At 37.8% G+C, this 17051-nt stretch overlaps 1 protein-coding gene across 6 annotated transcripts in view; it reads right to left on the bottom strand.

Annotated features, from left to right (window-relative positions):
* Positions 1-17051, bottom strand: part of LOC122636604 (insulin-like growth factor 2 mRNA-binding protein 1) — a 121656-nt gene that overhangs the window by 69093 nt on the left and 35512 nt on the right. For 3 of the 6 annotated variants that reach the window (XM_043827994.1, XM_043827997.1, XM_043827993.1), the window contains exon 3: positions 11927-11986. The exons of the other annotated variants lie outside the window; for them this stretch is intronic. In XM_043827994.1, the coding sequence (XP_043683929.1) occupies positions 11927-11986 (60 nt within the window). The remainder of the gene's footprint in view (positions 1-11926; positions 11987-17051) is intronic. 6 annotated transcript variants of the gene reach the window in all.

Raw genomic sequence — 17051 nt, 5'->3', positions numbered from 1 at the left:
CTCTCTCTCTCTCTCTCTCTCTCTCTTTCTCACTCTCTCTATCTCTATCTTTCTCGCTTTCTCTCTGAACGAACGAACGAACGAACGAACGAACGAACGAACGAACGAAGGGAAACTCGTGCGGGTGGAGCAGCTTCGAACTTCCCTCCCCGCCTCTCGCCGCGATTGCTTTCTACTACACTACTACTACAACTACTACTACAACTATTTCTACTACGACGGACGATGAGAACAACGACGACGACGACGACGACGACGACGACGACGACAACAACGACGATCGACGACGATTCTAGTGCCTAGTAGAATAGAAAGAGTGAGTGAGAAAGAGAAAGTAGGAGAGGTAGGTACCACCTCCTCCTCCTCATCCTCCTCCTCCTCTTTCTTCTCCTCCTCTTTCTTCACCACCTCCTCCTTTACCACCCCCCTTTACCGTTCATCGCGGCGCCACTGCCGCCTTTGCTCTGCCTTTTCCACCACCTCCGCTCTTTCTCTCTCTCTCTCTCTCTCTCTCTCTCTCTGTCTATCTATCTCTATCTATGTATCTATCTATCTCTATCTTTCTCTTGCACGGTCTCTTTCCCTGCGCGTGCGAGTCGAACAAGCGGCTTTACCAACCGAGCGCGCTTCTACAACTCTCGAACGTGATTGGCCGAGAACGATATAGGCGCGATCTCCGACCATAGATATTCTCTATCTTTTTCCTTCTTTCTCTTTCTATTTCTCTTCTTCTTTCTCTTTCTGTCCGAAGTACCACGTTCGCCGAGTTGCCCGCGCTATTCCTTCAAGTTTCTATGACTATTTCTACGTAATATTCTCACATACGTATAATTCTTTTCTCTCTCTCTCTCTATATATATATATATATATATATATATATATATCTTTCTTTCTCTATACCGCGAAAGAGTAGTAGTAGTAGAGAGAGAGAGAGAGAGAAAACGTGCGCGCGCGTTTAACCACGCACGTGGATCAATCGGTCGCGTGCCAGGCGTTCGCCGCGCGGCTTTCGAGCCCTTTGATTTAAATTTTCGTAAACGGTATTATTATTATTTATTATTATTATTGTTCTTATTGTTATGTTGTTATCGTCGTCGTCGTCGTCGTCATCGTCGTCGTTGTTGGTATTGTTATTGTTATAGAGAATAATGTGTTTCACGCGTAGCCATCACTACTGAGAATATCTCCTCATTTACTCTATTAGCGTCCCCTACCTGTTTTTTCCCTCCCTCGATCTACCTTTCTTTATCTTTATCTTTATATTTGTCTCTAGCTCTATCTCTTTGTACGTATCTGTATATACATATATATTATATTTCTTTGCCTTTTGCCTTTTACTCGGAGAACTTGAACGCGTCTCGAGGAGCGCGATCGCGACGACTGCACGACGATCAATGGCCCATGTAGGGGCTCTCAGGAAAAAGAGAGAGAGAGAATAAGAGAGAGAGAGAGAGAGAGAGAGAGAGAGAGAGAGAGAGAGAGAGATCCTCCGGGATATCGAGCTCACCTATCCGGAAGCACGGACCCACACGCATATACACTACCACACACTACTGTTACCACCACCACTACCACTACCACCACCACCACCAACGAGAGATCACCACCACCACCACCACCACCACTACCACCAATAATACTTTACTACCCCACAACCACTAATACTACTATCTCACGGGGGCACCGGCACCACGAGTTTTGTCAACGGCAAGAGGAAGAAGAAGAACAAGTAGAAAAAAAATGGGAAGATAAAAGAAAAAGAAAAAAATCCAAACAAAAACTTAACAGAACGACAGGAAGGAGGAGAAGAAGACGACGACGAAGAAAAAGGTGACGAAGAAGCACAGAAAAGTAAACGAAAAAGAAGCAGAAATATTAAAATGATAATGAGAAGGAGAAGACGAAGAAGAAGAACAAATAGAAGAACATTGGGGATGCATGGTGCCTACGTAAGAGCGCCCTTTTCTTTAGTGTGGCTTAAGCTTTGGACTTATAAATTGGCCCGAGGTATGATATCTCGCGAGAAAGCGCGCTTCCAGAGGACACTGATATTATTTTTAAACACACAAACGTTTGCGGTGCGCGCGGTGCGGTGTGCCCCGTCGTAGGCCGCGCCCAGTCTACCCCCACCACGTCCACGGCTTCTTCTCCCCCCACCAAACGCCAACACCACCACCACCACCACCACCACCACCGCCGCCACCACCATCGCTACTATCACCACCACTACCAACACCACCACTTTCCTCCTTCTCTTACCTCCTTCCCTCCCACTCCCGCTTACTACCACCTTCTTCTCCTACCCCCTACTCCTCTAACGCCACGACCTTAGACTTTTTCCCCTCCTTCGCCGTGGCCGCGCGGAAAACGGTGGGATCGAAGGGAAAAGAAGGTATACTACAGGCGCAGAGAGTGCGTCTGAGAGAGATAGATAGACGGAGAGAACAAGAGTGAGCTAGAGAGTGAGTGAAAGAAGAGAGAGAGAGATAGAATCTAATTCAATCGTTCTCCATCTCCCTCGTTTCCCGTTAACGCCGTTACTCGAGTCCGTACTACGCACCACCGGAAGGGCGTTTCTTTCTCTTCCCCCTTCCACCCTCCACACCTTCCTCCCATCGCTCCTTGCTTTCTACTCCTTCTCCTTCTCCCTCTTTTTTTTTCTTTTTTTCCTTTTTCTTCTTCTTCTTCTTTTTCTCCCTTTCACTCACTCACTTTCTCCGTCTTTCATCCTGGATATCTCGCGATTCATGCCCTCATGATTTTCTATCCCGATACGAGCTACTCTAGTAAATTCCAAACTTCCTCTTTCTATCTTTACCTCTCCCTCTCTCACTGTATATATATATATATATATAGAAAGAGAGTTAACGTTTACTTTGCGTTAAGTTATCCTAGGTCACTTTAAAAATTTTACCCTGGACATTTATTTAATTAATACGAAAACTCGATCGCATTTCCTCGCAGTATTTGCAAATGATTTTTCTTCTGCAATTACGTAAACATAATATATATATATATATATTTTTCTTTTCTAAAGATGTCGACGAAAGAGAAAAGGAAGCCGCGATATGCTTCGCAATTGGCCCGCGACATGAGTCGCCGTCTAGCGAGCACCGGTACGTACTAAAAACGACATGCTTTCTCCTATTTTCTTATATCTTTTTTTTTTTTCTTTTCTTTCTTTTCTTTCTAATCATCATCATCATCATCATCATTTAATGAGAGAAAAAAAGATAACGTTCACGAAAAAATACGCAATAAAAAGAATGGTGGATGATCGTAGGAGGATGTATGAGGAGGGTGGTAAACGATCGTCATCGTTCTTAAACGTTTTCATAAAAAATTAATTTCTCTTTCACCATCACCATCGTTCGTTATACAGTTAACACTGGAGGAGTGTACGAATAATGTGATAATATAATAATGCAGGAAATTGTTTCGACGATATCTTCGTAACGATATTTCTTCTATCAAGGTCAAAACAAAAAGAAAATATAAGGAAGATTTAAATTTAGCTCTCGAGTCTCGAGTCTCGGTAATTTTATAAGCGCGCGACCCAGAGCATTGGTGTTTTTCGAACATCTTCTAACGATACTTATTGTTAGTAACGAAATTTTTCGGATACCTACGCACCACCTCGTTCCTTTCCCTCTTCCTCCACCGTTCTCTCTTCAACCTCCTCGTCTTCATCTTTCTTTACCATCCTCCTCCTCCTCCTCCTCCTCCTCCTCCTCTTCAGCGTCCTCCATTCTATCTGTCGAAGGCCGACTCCCACCACAACGATAGCTTCCTTCTTTCCTTCTCTCTTTACCCCCACACGAATGAACTTATCTTCGTGATGGAGGTGGAGGTGGACGTAGAGGTGGTGGTAGTAGTGATGAAAGAAGAAGAAGAGGAGGAGGAGGAGGAGGAAGAGAGGGGTTAGTGGAAGGAATTACGTTGCCGCCAAAACCGATTCTGTGCGCGCGCGATCCTCTTTTATTTGTCTCTTGTTATCAAAGAAGAAAATTCCGGCTCTGTGAGAAATCTCGAAGAATCCCACGATTTAATTTTTTTTTTATCTCTCTCTGTTTTTCTTTCGTTCTCTTTCTTTCTTTTTTTCTTTCTTTTTCTCTGTATCTGTCTGTCTGTCTGTCTGTCTGTCTGTCTATCTGTTTGTTTCTATCTTTCTCTGCTTTCCACTCTTTCTTCGTTCGTGTTTCAAAAAAATTTATTCGAAAGGAGATGGTAAACGTTTCCCTTCGATATATTTTTTATTATGTATTAAATGAGAATAAGTTATTTTTATCATCATCATTATTATTATTATTATTATTATTATTATTATTATTATTATTATTATTATTATTATTATTATTATTATTATTATTATTTTTATTATTGTTATTTTTTCGAAAGGAAGATCAACGAGTGATCTTTATTAGGTATGTAGTTTTTAATGTTATTTTAGTTTCTTAGGAATAATTCCTGATATCAAAATAATATATTAATATATTATACACGATATTATGCATAGATATTCATCAATTAGAATTAAAATCAATTCGTGATTACTTAATCGAAATAAACAAACACGCTTCAACTTCCATTAATCAATCATCACACTCTATGTCTATTTTTCTATCGTCAATTTTTCTTCCTTTTTCTCTTTTCTAATAGAATCCAAACACGTCAAACATACGCGAAAACGTATCAACGAAATTTCCAAGTAATTTTAATTTGGAACGCTCGAAGAACGATTATACTACGTAAGTAAATACATGATCGTCGTGGTGTTTACGTTCCACAAAATCAAAAAAATCTACCCCATATAATACACGCGCGCACACCCACCGAATTTCGCCCTCTTCCGTCGATTAGTCGATATAAAGAAAAAGAAAAGAAAAGAAAAGAAAAGAAAAAACATAAAAGAAAACGGAAAAGAAAAAGGAGGAAGAAGATTGTACCTAATCGTCAGTTACGCGCGTAAAAATGATACACACGAGAGCGGAACACGATCGTTTCGGTGGATGGAAAGGGACACGCATTTGAGACAGAAGGAGGGGAAGGAAAGAGGGGTGAGGGGGTTTCGACGGAAGGGACTCATAAAACGCATCGAGATTTTTCTTGGTTATTTGGTTAGAAATCGTGGAGAGAAAAGAGGACAAAGAAATAAAAGAACGAAAAGGAAAAAAAAAAAAGAAAAAGAAAAAGAAAAGAAAGAAAAGATAGAGAAATAAGAAAGGCAAAAAAGGGAGAGAGAGGGAAAAAGAGAAACAAGGCGTGAAATCTTCCGTAAGATTTTTCGAAGTAACGAACAAGGAGACTTTATACGTTCGAAGCAAAAGAAGCAAAAGAAGAAGAAATAGTGTCCAACGGGGGTTGTTTCCGTACCGTTCGAATCTTGTTCAGGTAGAAAAAGCAAAGATTTTTGGGTTCTCTCCCCGACCTCGGTCCTCTCTGAGTCCCCCTTTCATCCCACCCTACCGATCACCATGGTTTCCTTCTCGTTCTCCTCGCGTCATGGCAGGTATACGGATATTTCCGAGTATTTTTCTTCTCTCTCTTTTTCTTTTTTCTCTTTCTCTTTTCTTCTTCTCTACCCTACAGTCGAGAAAGGTTCCTTTCGTCATTAGCTTCGGCAATGACGAGGGTGTTATCCTTGGACTAGATTTATCATTCATAGGGCTGACAACCGGGAAAGAGAAACCTGGCCAAATGCATCGCAGGTGTTCCCTCCTCTCTCTTCCTCTTCCTCAACCCTCACCCAAATCCTCACCCACCATCTTGCCTGCCGTTTGCCCATTTTACTACTAAGCGTCTCTACGAAAAAGACAAAGGAGTTTCTTTTCTTTTTTTTTTTTTTGTCCACACTCTTCTCTTTTTCTTTCTTTCTTTTTTTATCTTTCGATACATTCGTACAAGAACGTGCCTTTTTCAAAGTCCCTTTTTTTTGGGGCGTCGTGACGCGCGTCGATTATACACGTGTAAACTAAGTATTTATGTAATGCTTATATAAACCTACACTAAATCTATCACTAAGTTGGATATATATATATATATATGTATTTATGTATGTATCTATGTATGTATTTATGTATGTATGTATGTAGAGACTCGATCGTCCGAAACGTTCGAACTGTTCCAACAGTTCGAAAAGGATTATCTTTCGAGCAAACGGGGAATGCAGCATCGTTTCCGTTCCGCAATTCGTGGCTAAACTCGTAGATGATAATCCTCAAGGTCTCGAATTATTACCGGGATTCGGGAAATCCCAAAGAGCTAAGCCCGCTCACGGGTTAACGTTTCGAATCAAACAACGTTACGTTTTCAAGTTATTCTCGTCTGATAAAAGCGATAATGCGCGTGGATTAACGCAGAAAATGGGAATAGAGATGGGTGGATAGATAAATAAATAGATGGATAGATAAATAAATTAATAGATAATTTATCGTAATCTGGTCGTCTTAACGTCGTCAAACGTTAGAAACACTGTTTGCTTTTTGATAGAATTTTTTGACTCGACGACCTTTCTTTTCCTTCTTTTTTTTTTCTATAGCCATCTCTCTCTTTAATCTATATTATGACCCATCTTTCGTGAAATATGAATTTTATCTTCGAGTTGATCTGAACGAGGTGTTATCTTTTTTTCACGAAAGAACTTCTCGAAATAGTTTCGCGCGATTGGGTTAAGTCGAATCGATAACTCATCGATCGTTCCTCTTTAAAGAGTGAGAGGGTAAAGAGGAGAGAGGGAAGAGAGGAGAGAGAGGGAGAACGAAAAAATATGAGTACTTCGAAATCGTCGATACTTATGTATGTGTATAGATACTATGTCGTTTCGTTATATGGTTAAAATGAATTATTCAGAAAGATTAATAATGACCTTGCTATTCTCTCTTTCTCTCTTTAACGCGAGAATGTATTTTTAGTTCACTTTCCTCGATTACTCCTTATCAGTGTGTCTTTCTTTAGAATATATGCATCAACGGATAAGAATCTCATCGTGAGATCGATACAAAAACGATGAGATTGATCAAAACTTTTTCTACGTATGTATACGTATACATATATATTTTTTCTAATGTCTTTTTATTTATTTATTTATTATATTTTTTCTTACTTGATTTTTTGTTTCTTCTTTTCTTTTCTTTTCTTTTTTTTTTTTTTTTTCTTAAGGAAGATTTTTTGAGTTCGATCATTTGAACCCTATCTTCTTTTTATCGTTAAAAAGAAAGAGAGAGAAAAAAAAAAGAGAGAGAGAGAAAGAGCTGCATCCTTTGTTCAGCGAGTGTTCGCATATTTCCATGTATTGGTTCAACACGCACGCACACATACACACACAAGTTCTTATATCCCTCTCTACGTACATATTTCGCGCGCATTAAACCAAGTTTCACGTATACTCGCGCCCTTGTGCATTCTCTCTCTCTCTCTCTCTCTCTCTCTCTCTCTCTCTTTCTAACAACCAATTCCGTAGTCGACGAACGCGATCAATCGATTATCCTCTTGGCCGAGCGTAAATCGTACGTTGTACCACCCCCAGTTCCCTCCGAAAACTCACATCTCGTGGTATACTCGTTGTACTAGTCTTCTTTCAACCCCTCACCAACCACCCTCATACTTTTCCGCGAGTCTCTTACACAAGAAGCTTTTCCTAGAAGATAGACTAGATGTATCTATCCGTCTATCTATCTATCTATCTATCTTATCTATTTAGGGAGAAGTCTACCTAGGAGAAAATCGTCAACGCGTGATCTCGAGCCTCTCTGCTTTGTGTCGTACTACTTCCGGTAAAAGAGAGAAAAAAAGAAAGAGAGAGAGGGAGAGAGAGAGAGAGAGAGAGAAAGAGAGAGAGGAGACAAAAGATTAACCCCATCGATTTATCGATACCGTTTTGTTACTTTTTTCTTTTTTCTCTCTCCTCTCGAAGCTATCTTAACTATCGATCAATTGTCTATATCTCCTTCCCGAATATTATCAGAGATAGTGATAAATGTGTGTGTGTATGAAGTCTATAAATTTGTATGTACATAACGTAGAACTATGTAGATATAAGTATAATAAAGTGTATATATATATATATATACAATTTTTATAGATAACGTAAAATTTTATGTGGAATATATATTAATATAGATATGTAAGTATAGTATATATATATATATATATATATATATATATAGAGAGAGAGAGAGAGAGACGTGAACTATAAGTATATTCCGTGTACGTGTCAATAATATTATACGTCTACGTATACGTATTATTTATACGTAGTAGATATGTATAGCGTGTCTTCTTCAATTCGTAACAACGTGATATCTTAGTAGCTTTGGACGAACGCTTTAAAAAACTCAAGGGTTCTTCCCGAGCAAAGGAAAATAACCGAATTCCAGTAGTCCAACTCTTATCGGTCACGTACAATCTGGAGAAACGATAAGGTAGCACGATAGTTTCTTATGTACGATATATATTGTCTGTCGCAAGAAAGAAAGAGCCTCTCGATGTTTCTTTTAAATCGTCACAAGATCATAATACTTATATATTTCGTTCTACATGTGTGTATTTATATGTTCTATATATATGTGTATATGTATATATATGTCTTTCATTTTTTTTTTTTTTATTAGGTATGGATAAGTCACAAACAATCGTAATGATAATTAACAAATTCACATATTAATATAACGTCATAGGAAAAATAAATTCGTATTGATTAAAAAGAAGAAGTAGAAAAAGATAATTATCTTATCTCATAGACTTTAAGTTTCGCCTTTATCTCAACTTTGTAGCGTCGAATGGCCTGCTTTTTTTGTTTCTTTCTATTTTATTGTATTTTTCGTTCTAACTTCATCGTCGAACCGTAACGAGTTGGACGTAAAAGAAGAGATACATACATACATACATACATACATACATACATACATACATAAATACATACAGAAATATATACGTACGTACGATTGAGAGAAGAGTCTAACAACGATACGCGTAGGAATGATAAAAAGATATATTTTCCAGACATCGATTAGAAAATCGTTAATACGTTTTCTCTATACGATTGGAGAGAAGCGTATAGAAAATTCCGCTGAGCATTTTGATAACTGGGACGTTGGGAGAACGTCGAAGAGGGTAGGAAGAAAAAAGGAAAGAAAGAAAGAAAGAAAGAAAGAAAGAAAGAAAGAAGAAAGCAAGAAAGAAGGAAAGAAAGAGAAAGAAATATAGACAGATATATAGATAGACGAAGAAAGGGAGAGAAAGAAAAAGAAAGAGAAAGAAATATAGCCAGATATATAGATAGACGAAGAAAGAGAGAGTAAAAGAGAGAGAGAGAGAGAGAGAGAGAGAGAGAGAGAGAGAGAGAGAGAGAGAGAGAGAGAAAGAGAAAAAGAGAAAGAGAGAGAAAGAGAGAGAATATCTGGGATAAAGGAGACGACGCCCAGGGTGGATTTTATCCCTCGGAGATGGACCAACCGTTGGGAAGGATGAGAGGAGAAGCAGCGACGTAGGTAATTCAGAACTAGAGGAGGAGAAAGGGTCCTTCGAGAGGAAGAGAAGATAGAGTAGAAGGAAAAGGACGGAAGACGTGGAGGGTCGACGACGACGACGACGACGACGACGACGACGACGACGACAACGACAACGACGACGAAGAGAGAGAGCTAGCGAGCTAGAACGAGAACGAGAAAGAGAAAGAGAGAGAGAGAGAGAGAGAGAGAGAAATGCGAGGGTGCGTAAGGGTGGCAGAGCCCTGGAATCAATAGTGGCCACGCACCCTTGGAGAATTTTCGCACCAGGAGCACGGGCTATCTCAGGATCCAGGGAGAGAAAGCTCGTCCTTGCCGAACGCTTTCTCTCTTTCTCTCTCTTTCTCTCTCTCTGGGACATAGTGAGAACGAGGGAACGACAGAGAAGGAGAGATTAAATTCTACTTTCTCTCTCAGCGCACACATTCTCACTCTCACTCTCATTCTTATATACAGGGTTCTCTCTACAAACACTTTCGCAAACGTTCGTCCCTTATATGTTCGATACTTCAATAGGTTCGACGAGATCACGATGATAATGACGACCATCACGATGACAACGATGACGATAACGACGAAATAAATCGTTCGATAAAATTAACCATTTAATACAGTTCGTTGTTTAAATAGAAACGAAGGAAATATTTTATATACCAACGTTTTCTAATTCTCGAGAACTGTTTTGCCGATTTACGTAAAAAGAAAAAAAAAAGTAAACGCGCTACGGTCGATCGTACGACCGCGACTCACCGGTTAAATCTAACATAAGCGTAAGCTTATGACGTTTACAGGATTGGGAAGCCCTGTTTGAAAAGAGCACTGATCGATAACTTATTCGAGAGAGAGAGAGAGAAAGAGAGAGAGAAAACAAAAAGCAGCCCCAGTCTTCTTGTCAGTCACTGCCATCGTCGTAAGAGTCGATAACCGTTCGTTCGATCGGCCAAATTTCTTTTCCAATTTTTCACCAAATCGTTCTTCTTATTCTAATCATTCTTATTCATTCGTATCAGATATGTTTTTTTTTCCCTTTTTTATTTCGCAAATAACAGCAAATCGTTTTTCATTTTCGACGAAGCTTCGTTTCGTCGTTATCTTTTTCTTTTTTTTTTCTTTTTTTTTTTTCTTCTTAATTATCGCCCTTACATTTTTTTTTTGTTTTTCAAGAAAAAAGGTGATCTACGCGATCTCGCGTTCAAAATCGTTTTGCGATCGATCCTCACCTTCAAACACGTTTTCTCGTTTTGATATGACTGTTATTAATTTTATTATATCTGTTCTTGAATTCGATCATTTATTTTATTCTCGATTGGTCGTTCTGAACAAATGGAAAATTTCTTTTCTTAAGGACGATTTATATTCTACCTATTGTTTCGTAACGTTCAATTTTAATATCTTCCACGTTTCGTAAGATCGAAACGATATTTAACGTTTAACTATCAACGGATTACACTTGTAAGTAAATTCTGTCATCTAGTCGTAAGGTTTCATGGGGACGAGCTTTCGAATTCTCTAGATTGGCACGAGTCCAAGGGTTATATACCTTTTATATCGTTATTTTCATCGAACGCTGGGAAACTTTTCGAGTTCTTTTCTTTTTTTTTTCTTTCTCTCTCTCTCTCTCTCTCTCTCTCTCTCTCTCTTTTTTCTTCGGTAAGAGTTATCGAATGGCGCAGTTTTTCTAACGCGATTGTAATCGATCGCATCGCATCTTACACGCTTTCCACAGAGAAAAAAGACTAGAAAAAACATTTCTGCTTAATTCAAATATCTTAGAAAAAAAAAAAAAAGGAAGAAATGAATAAAAAGAGAAATTCGATTCGTCTCGAAAAAGAAACTCTTCCTCTCTCTTTCTTTCTCTCTCTTTTTTTTTTTTTTTTTTTTTTTTTTTTTCTATCGAGAAATCTAATAAAACATTAATTTCCATTAGATATACATTCGTACTATAATCTCGTCTCAGATTTTCGCGCGATGAAGATTAACAATAATACAAAAAACGCATCTAATTTAAGTACTTAAAAAAAAAAAAAAAAAAAAAAAAAAGAAAAGAAAGAAGAAAAGAAAAAAGAACACTCGATAACTCTCTCCCTCCTTCTCTCTTTCTCTTTACTATTAAAAAATCTCTTTTCTACTCAATATCACTTTCATTCGACTAAAACGACAGAAACAGCAGGGAGTAGTCGTAGTCGTAGTCGTAGTCGTCATCGTTATCGTCGTTATATTTAAGCCTTCGAGATCATTCTCTCTCTCTCTCTCTCTTTCTCTCTCCCCCAGTCACACTCTTTCGACCAACCCCTCTCGATACTCGATTTGTGATAGGTTTACTTTGCAGAAGAAGTTGCAGAGAAAGGAGAGAGAGAAAGAAAAGGACAGGGAGGAGACAGGGAGAGTTTTGGTTTGGAACGGAGGGAAAAATCACTCACCGCCATCCGTTGCCGACCTGGTCGAGCGAGGATTCTGGTAGGGCGGCGGTGACGCTACCCCTGTAACCAGGAAAAAAACATATTTTTGTAGGACATGCGTAAGGAAGACGTCTATGACGTCGAAACGTCGAAATTTCATTTTCGACAACGATGACGATATGATGATAACGATGACGATAACGATAACGATGACGAATGACGATGACGATGATGGACGATAAACTATAACGCTTGTTTCTCCTTCTTCTCCTCCTTCTCCTTTTTTTTTCTTTCTGTCCTTTTTCGTTTTATTATTATTTTTTTTTTATTTTTGTTTTTCGTTCTCCTTTTTTTGCTTTCTCTTTTTTCTTTCTTCTTTTCACCCGACTCTCCTCCACATCTACCCCCACCCTCGCCCCTTTTGTCCCATCGCGAACTTCGAGCTTCTCTCTTATACTCGATAATTGGGATAGGGAAACCGAGATGTGGGTGAAAAAGGGGAATTTCAAAGGAGAAAGAGAGAGAGAGAGAGAGAGAGAGAGAGGGGAAGATTGTAGTACTATCTCTCTCTTTCATTCTCATTTCTTTCGAAGGACGTAAAGGACTATGGTTGTTGAAAGACTTACGCTTGTAACGTAAAAAAAAAAAAAAAAGAAAAAAAAGAAAAAAAGAAGAAAGAGATAGAAAAATACAAAATAATTCTACATTTCTTCAGGCGAAATTAATTTGGAATCGGTAGAAATTCGATTAATATATATCGAGATATAAATCGAATATCGATGTACTCTTCCAGATCTATTCCTCATATAGGATCTCTTAAAAAATGAAGAGAAAAAGAAACATAAAAGAAGAACATAATTAATTATTCGCACGTAACAAATAGAGACGTTCGTTCTGCTAAATATGATATAAAACCAAAAGAGAAAAAAAAAAAGAAAAAAAGCCACGCGCATACGCATGCAAAAAGGAGAAAGAAGAATTTCTCCACATTTTCTCGTTCATTCGTTCTAGAAAAAAAAGAAAAAAAAAAAAAAAAAAAGAAAAAGAAAAGGTTGATAAAAATGCAGCCGGCCGCTCTGTAACTAAAGTCGAAAGTTCATTTAAGAAGAATCTCGACATACGCGTGTACATGAAAATCATATTAAACGAGTTTTCGCTGACGTTGATGAGAAAAGAATAAATTTATAAAAGAAAAGAAGAGAGAGACAAAGAGAGAGAGAGAGAGAGAGAGAAACAGACAGAGAGAAAGAGAAAGGAAAAGAAGAGCCGAGGTTCGAGGAAAAAGAAAAGGTCCCGAGGCGCACTTAATTGGGGTCTTTCGCGACGTGCATATTAATTACGGTCTATACACGGTGGTAGACAAAAAAAAGAATTAATAATAACCGTGTCTTAGCGATACGATCGGGGGGCCCAGTTTGCCCGCTCGTTCGCTCGTTCACTTTTGCTACTGGCCAGGTGCAACGTAAAACGTGTCGCTTTCGTGATTCGCGTATATTTCCCTGGTTTCTTTTTCACCTTCTTTTGCACTGGTCACGCCAATTAAGAGGCATCACCGTTAAAATCACCTTCCTAGCACCGACGACGACGCCAAACCGCTACCGCCTTTTGTCCCTCGTTTTTTTCTTTCTTTCTTTCTTTCTTTCTTTCTTTTTTCTGTTTTTCTCTTAGTTGGTTGTTCTTTTTCGTTCCTTGTTTTCGATTTCTTTCTTTCTTTCTTTCTTTCTTTTTTTTTTGTCATGGTTTTCTTTCCTTTTTTTTGTTTCTAAAAAATGTTTTCCCTCGACGAAAAAGACAGCGAATATTTTTTTCGAATATTTTTACAACGGGACAACGAGACGAACGAGTCCAATAAGTAACACTTTTCTCTGTTTTTTTTTTTTTTTTTTTTTTTTTTTTTTTTTATTCGTTGTTATTTCCTTTTTTTCTCTCTCGATGCAAGCGTGATCGTATCTCTTTTCTTCTAAGATTTTTACGTCACGAACCAACGACGGAAATATTTCGATTCGATACTTCGAACGTATGAGAGAAGATTGTTTTTATCATTGTGATATTTTTATTTACGAATTAAACGAAGGACCTACCATTGGAGAGAGAGAGAAAGAGAAAGAGAGAAAGAAGGATCATTAATCACGATTACTTTTAATTAGGCACAGAGAAAGGGAAAAGGTTCGTTAAAACTCTTAAAACGAAAATAAATTCGCTTGGTCATCGGCAATGTATCGTATCGGCATGCAAGAGAAGATTTCCGTTTTGGTTTCTTCTGAGAGATCAATCGAGAAATCAATCGTCGCATTTGCTCGCACCACTCATGAACACGAGTTTCGTGTTCTCGATCTCGAAAACTGAGATAGAGAGAAAGAGAAAGAGAAATAGATAAGAAAAAAAAATCGGTAAACGAATAATAAAAACAAAAATAAAAAGGAAAGGAAAAAGAAGAAAGAAAAGAAATAAAAAAAAAAAAAAAGAAAAGAAAAGATACCGTAAATAAAGTGACCACCTTCCGGAAGGGCGCAAATCCAAGAGAGATAAAGAGATAAAAAGATAAGGAGAGAGAGAGAGAGAGAGAGAGAGAGAGAGACAAACGGATAGATAGACAGAGAGAGAAAGAAAGAGAGAAAAAGTATGACCGAGTCACCATCATCGTATAAACCACCGGCAAGTAAACCGCGAAATACGTGACGCGTTTTGACGCGACAGCTGCGAGGAGTTTCAACGAGGAAGAGAGGAGGGGAATGAAGGAGGGAGGATGAAGGGAAGAGAGAAAAAAAAAATCAAAAAATACCAAAATCCACGACTCCTTCGAGTAAAAGCGTACGAGAGATTTTACGATCGGCACCGGTGGTTGTATCGCGTTAAATCGAAACCATCCTCCTTTTTTTCATTTTTCTTTTCTTTTCTTTTCTTTTCGCTTATTTCCTTTATCCCTCGTTTTCTATACGTGCTTCTGCGTTGCAATTATTGTCTTTTCTTTTCTTTTCTTTTCTTTTCTTTTTTTTTTTTTTTTTTCTTTAATTCGAAAGCTCAATTATTTTCGATGCATATAAGATATCTTTCGTTTTATTAGCGAATGATTGTTATTATTAGTATTATTTAATCTATTATTTATGTACGTCCATTATCCACGCGTCGATTTAAGTATTACTATTACCGATTTAAACATTACATTTATTTTTCTTTCTGTTCTCGCTCTTATCATACTTATCATCGTAGATTTCCGCCATCGGCGAAAATTTGAAAATTTAATAATTCATTAGGGCTCAGTACGTAATATGTAATATGATATAATTACCCGATTAATAAGAATAGGAATTAATAAAAATTATTAAATCTTGTAAAATCGGTTTACACGACGTGCAATTTGTTACTATCGCGATTACTAAAATCTCAAAAGAAATTTTTCATTTTGATTTACTCCGTTCGTCAGTGATTATAATCTTTGACGTAAAAACGTATGTACGATCAAAGAAATAAAATAATCGTTTAAAATACTTCAAAGATTTCTCTTTCTCTCTCTCTCTCTCTCTCTCTCTCTCTCTCTGTCTTTCCTTCGCAAAAATTTTTACATTACACTAATGAATTGGAATACTTATTTAACTGTAGGCTCGCAGATAAACGATTCGTCAGGCGGCACGCGACTCGCGAGGCCGTATATTACTCATCATTGCTTTTAAATCGTTCGACCAATAAATGAAGTATGAAACGAAATATATTCTATATCTCTTTCTCTCTCTCTCTCTCTCTCTCTCTCAGGGTATGTTTTCCTATACCGCGTTTAATTTTCACGCCATCACGTTCCAAAAAAGAAAAAGAGAAAACGAAAAAAAAAAAAAAAAAATTCGTAAAACGTCGACGCAAACATCTAAAAATCGACGTAAAGCATATGCGAACGAAGAGAGATCGCATACGTTATACAAAATTTTGCTAACGATTATTGCACGTCAGCGTCCCTTAATTTTCGAATAATTAAGAGGGCTGCCCCACTCTCTTACACCTGCGTACCCTATAGAGTTCACCATCCTTTCTTACTTATATACGAATATATCCGTGATAATTTCGTTTGCACCGTGACGATCAACCGCGATTCCAACGTTGGTCGCGCGCATGATAAAGAAGCGAGACCGATAAAGATCCCCGTCCTTCTCAACCAGACCCCCTCTCACCCTTACCCAGACTCCCCTTACTCCTTTCTTTTTCTTTCTCTTTCTCTTTCTCTTTCTATCGACCTTTCGTTTATTCATTCCATATCTCATCGAAATTGTTGAGGCAACATTTAAAAGCTAATTAATATCCATTGTTTCCTCCCCTCTTTTTCTCACTTTTTTCTCTTATCGTCCTGCTGACGTCTCGTCTTGAGAGAGAGAGAGAAAAGAAAGAAAGCAAAAAAAAAAAAAAAAGAAAAGAAAAAAGATCGTTTATTAATAAAACGAAAATATACGAGGAAAGCAAAGAGTCAGTTAATTAATTCTCCGACGGTGGGGTGCGAAGAAATTTAGGGAAAAAAAAGGAAAAGAAAAAAAAGATTTTTGTAGCCTGAGTATAATATAACACGACGTACAAAACAGTACACCCATCTGCATATGCATCCGAGCATCTGACTTCAACGTACCAACGTGACGAATCGGATTCGAAGTTACTATGTATTTATGTATGGTATGTATGTATGTATGTATCGGTTCGATAAGTCCGGAAACTGACACGTTTATTCTTAGAGTCGATGTAGTGTACGTAAAATAATAAGACAGACAGACAGAGAGAGAGAGAGAGAGAAAGAGAGAGAAAGAGAGAAACGAATAAATAATCGATCGAAAGTGCTTTCGAATCGAAAACTTGAAAATGTCGATTTCTCCAAGCTTGATACTCTTGATGATCACTCTTGTTGACTCTTCTTCGATCAACGATTAATTTCATAGCAGAAAATTAAAATTAAACAAAAACTATATATATATATATATATATATATATATATATTTATATACAAATTGCACTTGAAAATTAAATACGTAACTTTGATTCGACAAAGTCTTTCGAGGAATTTCATTTCGAAACGAGAACTACGATCTAACTGTATCCAATATCAACAAAGAAAACAAGGGACTTTCGAAGGAGAATAAACATACATACGTACATAAATACACATATATATATA

Source organism: Vespula pensylvanica, chromosome 22 (assembly GCF_014466175.1).
Source record: "Vespula pensylvanica isolate Volc-1 chromosome 22, ASM1446617v1, whole genome shotgun sequence".
Classification (NCBI taxonomy): Eukaryota; Metazoa; Arthropoda; class Insecta; order Hymenoptera; family Vespidae; genus Vespula; species Vespula pensylvanica.
This window is presented reverse-complemented; position numbering and strand designations above follow the sequence as displayed.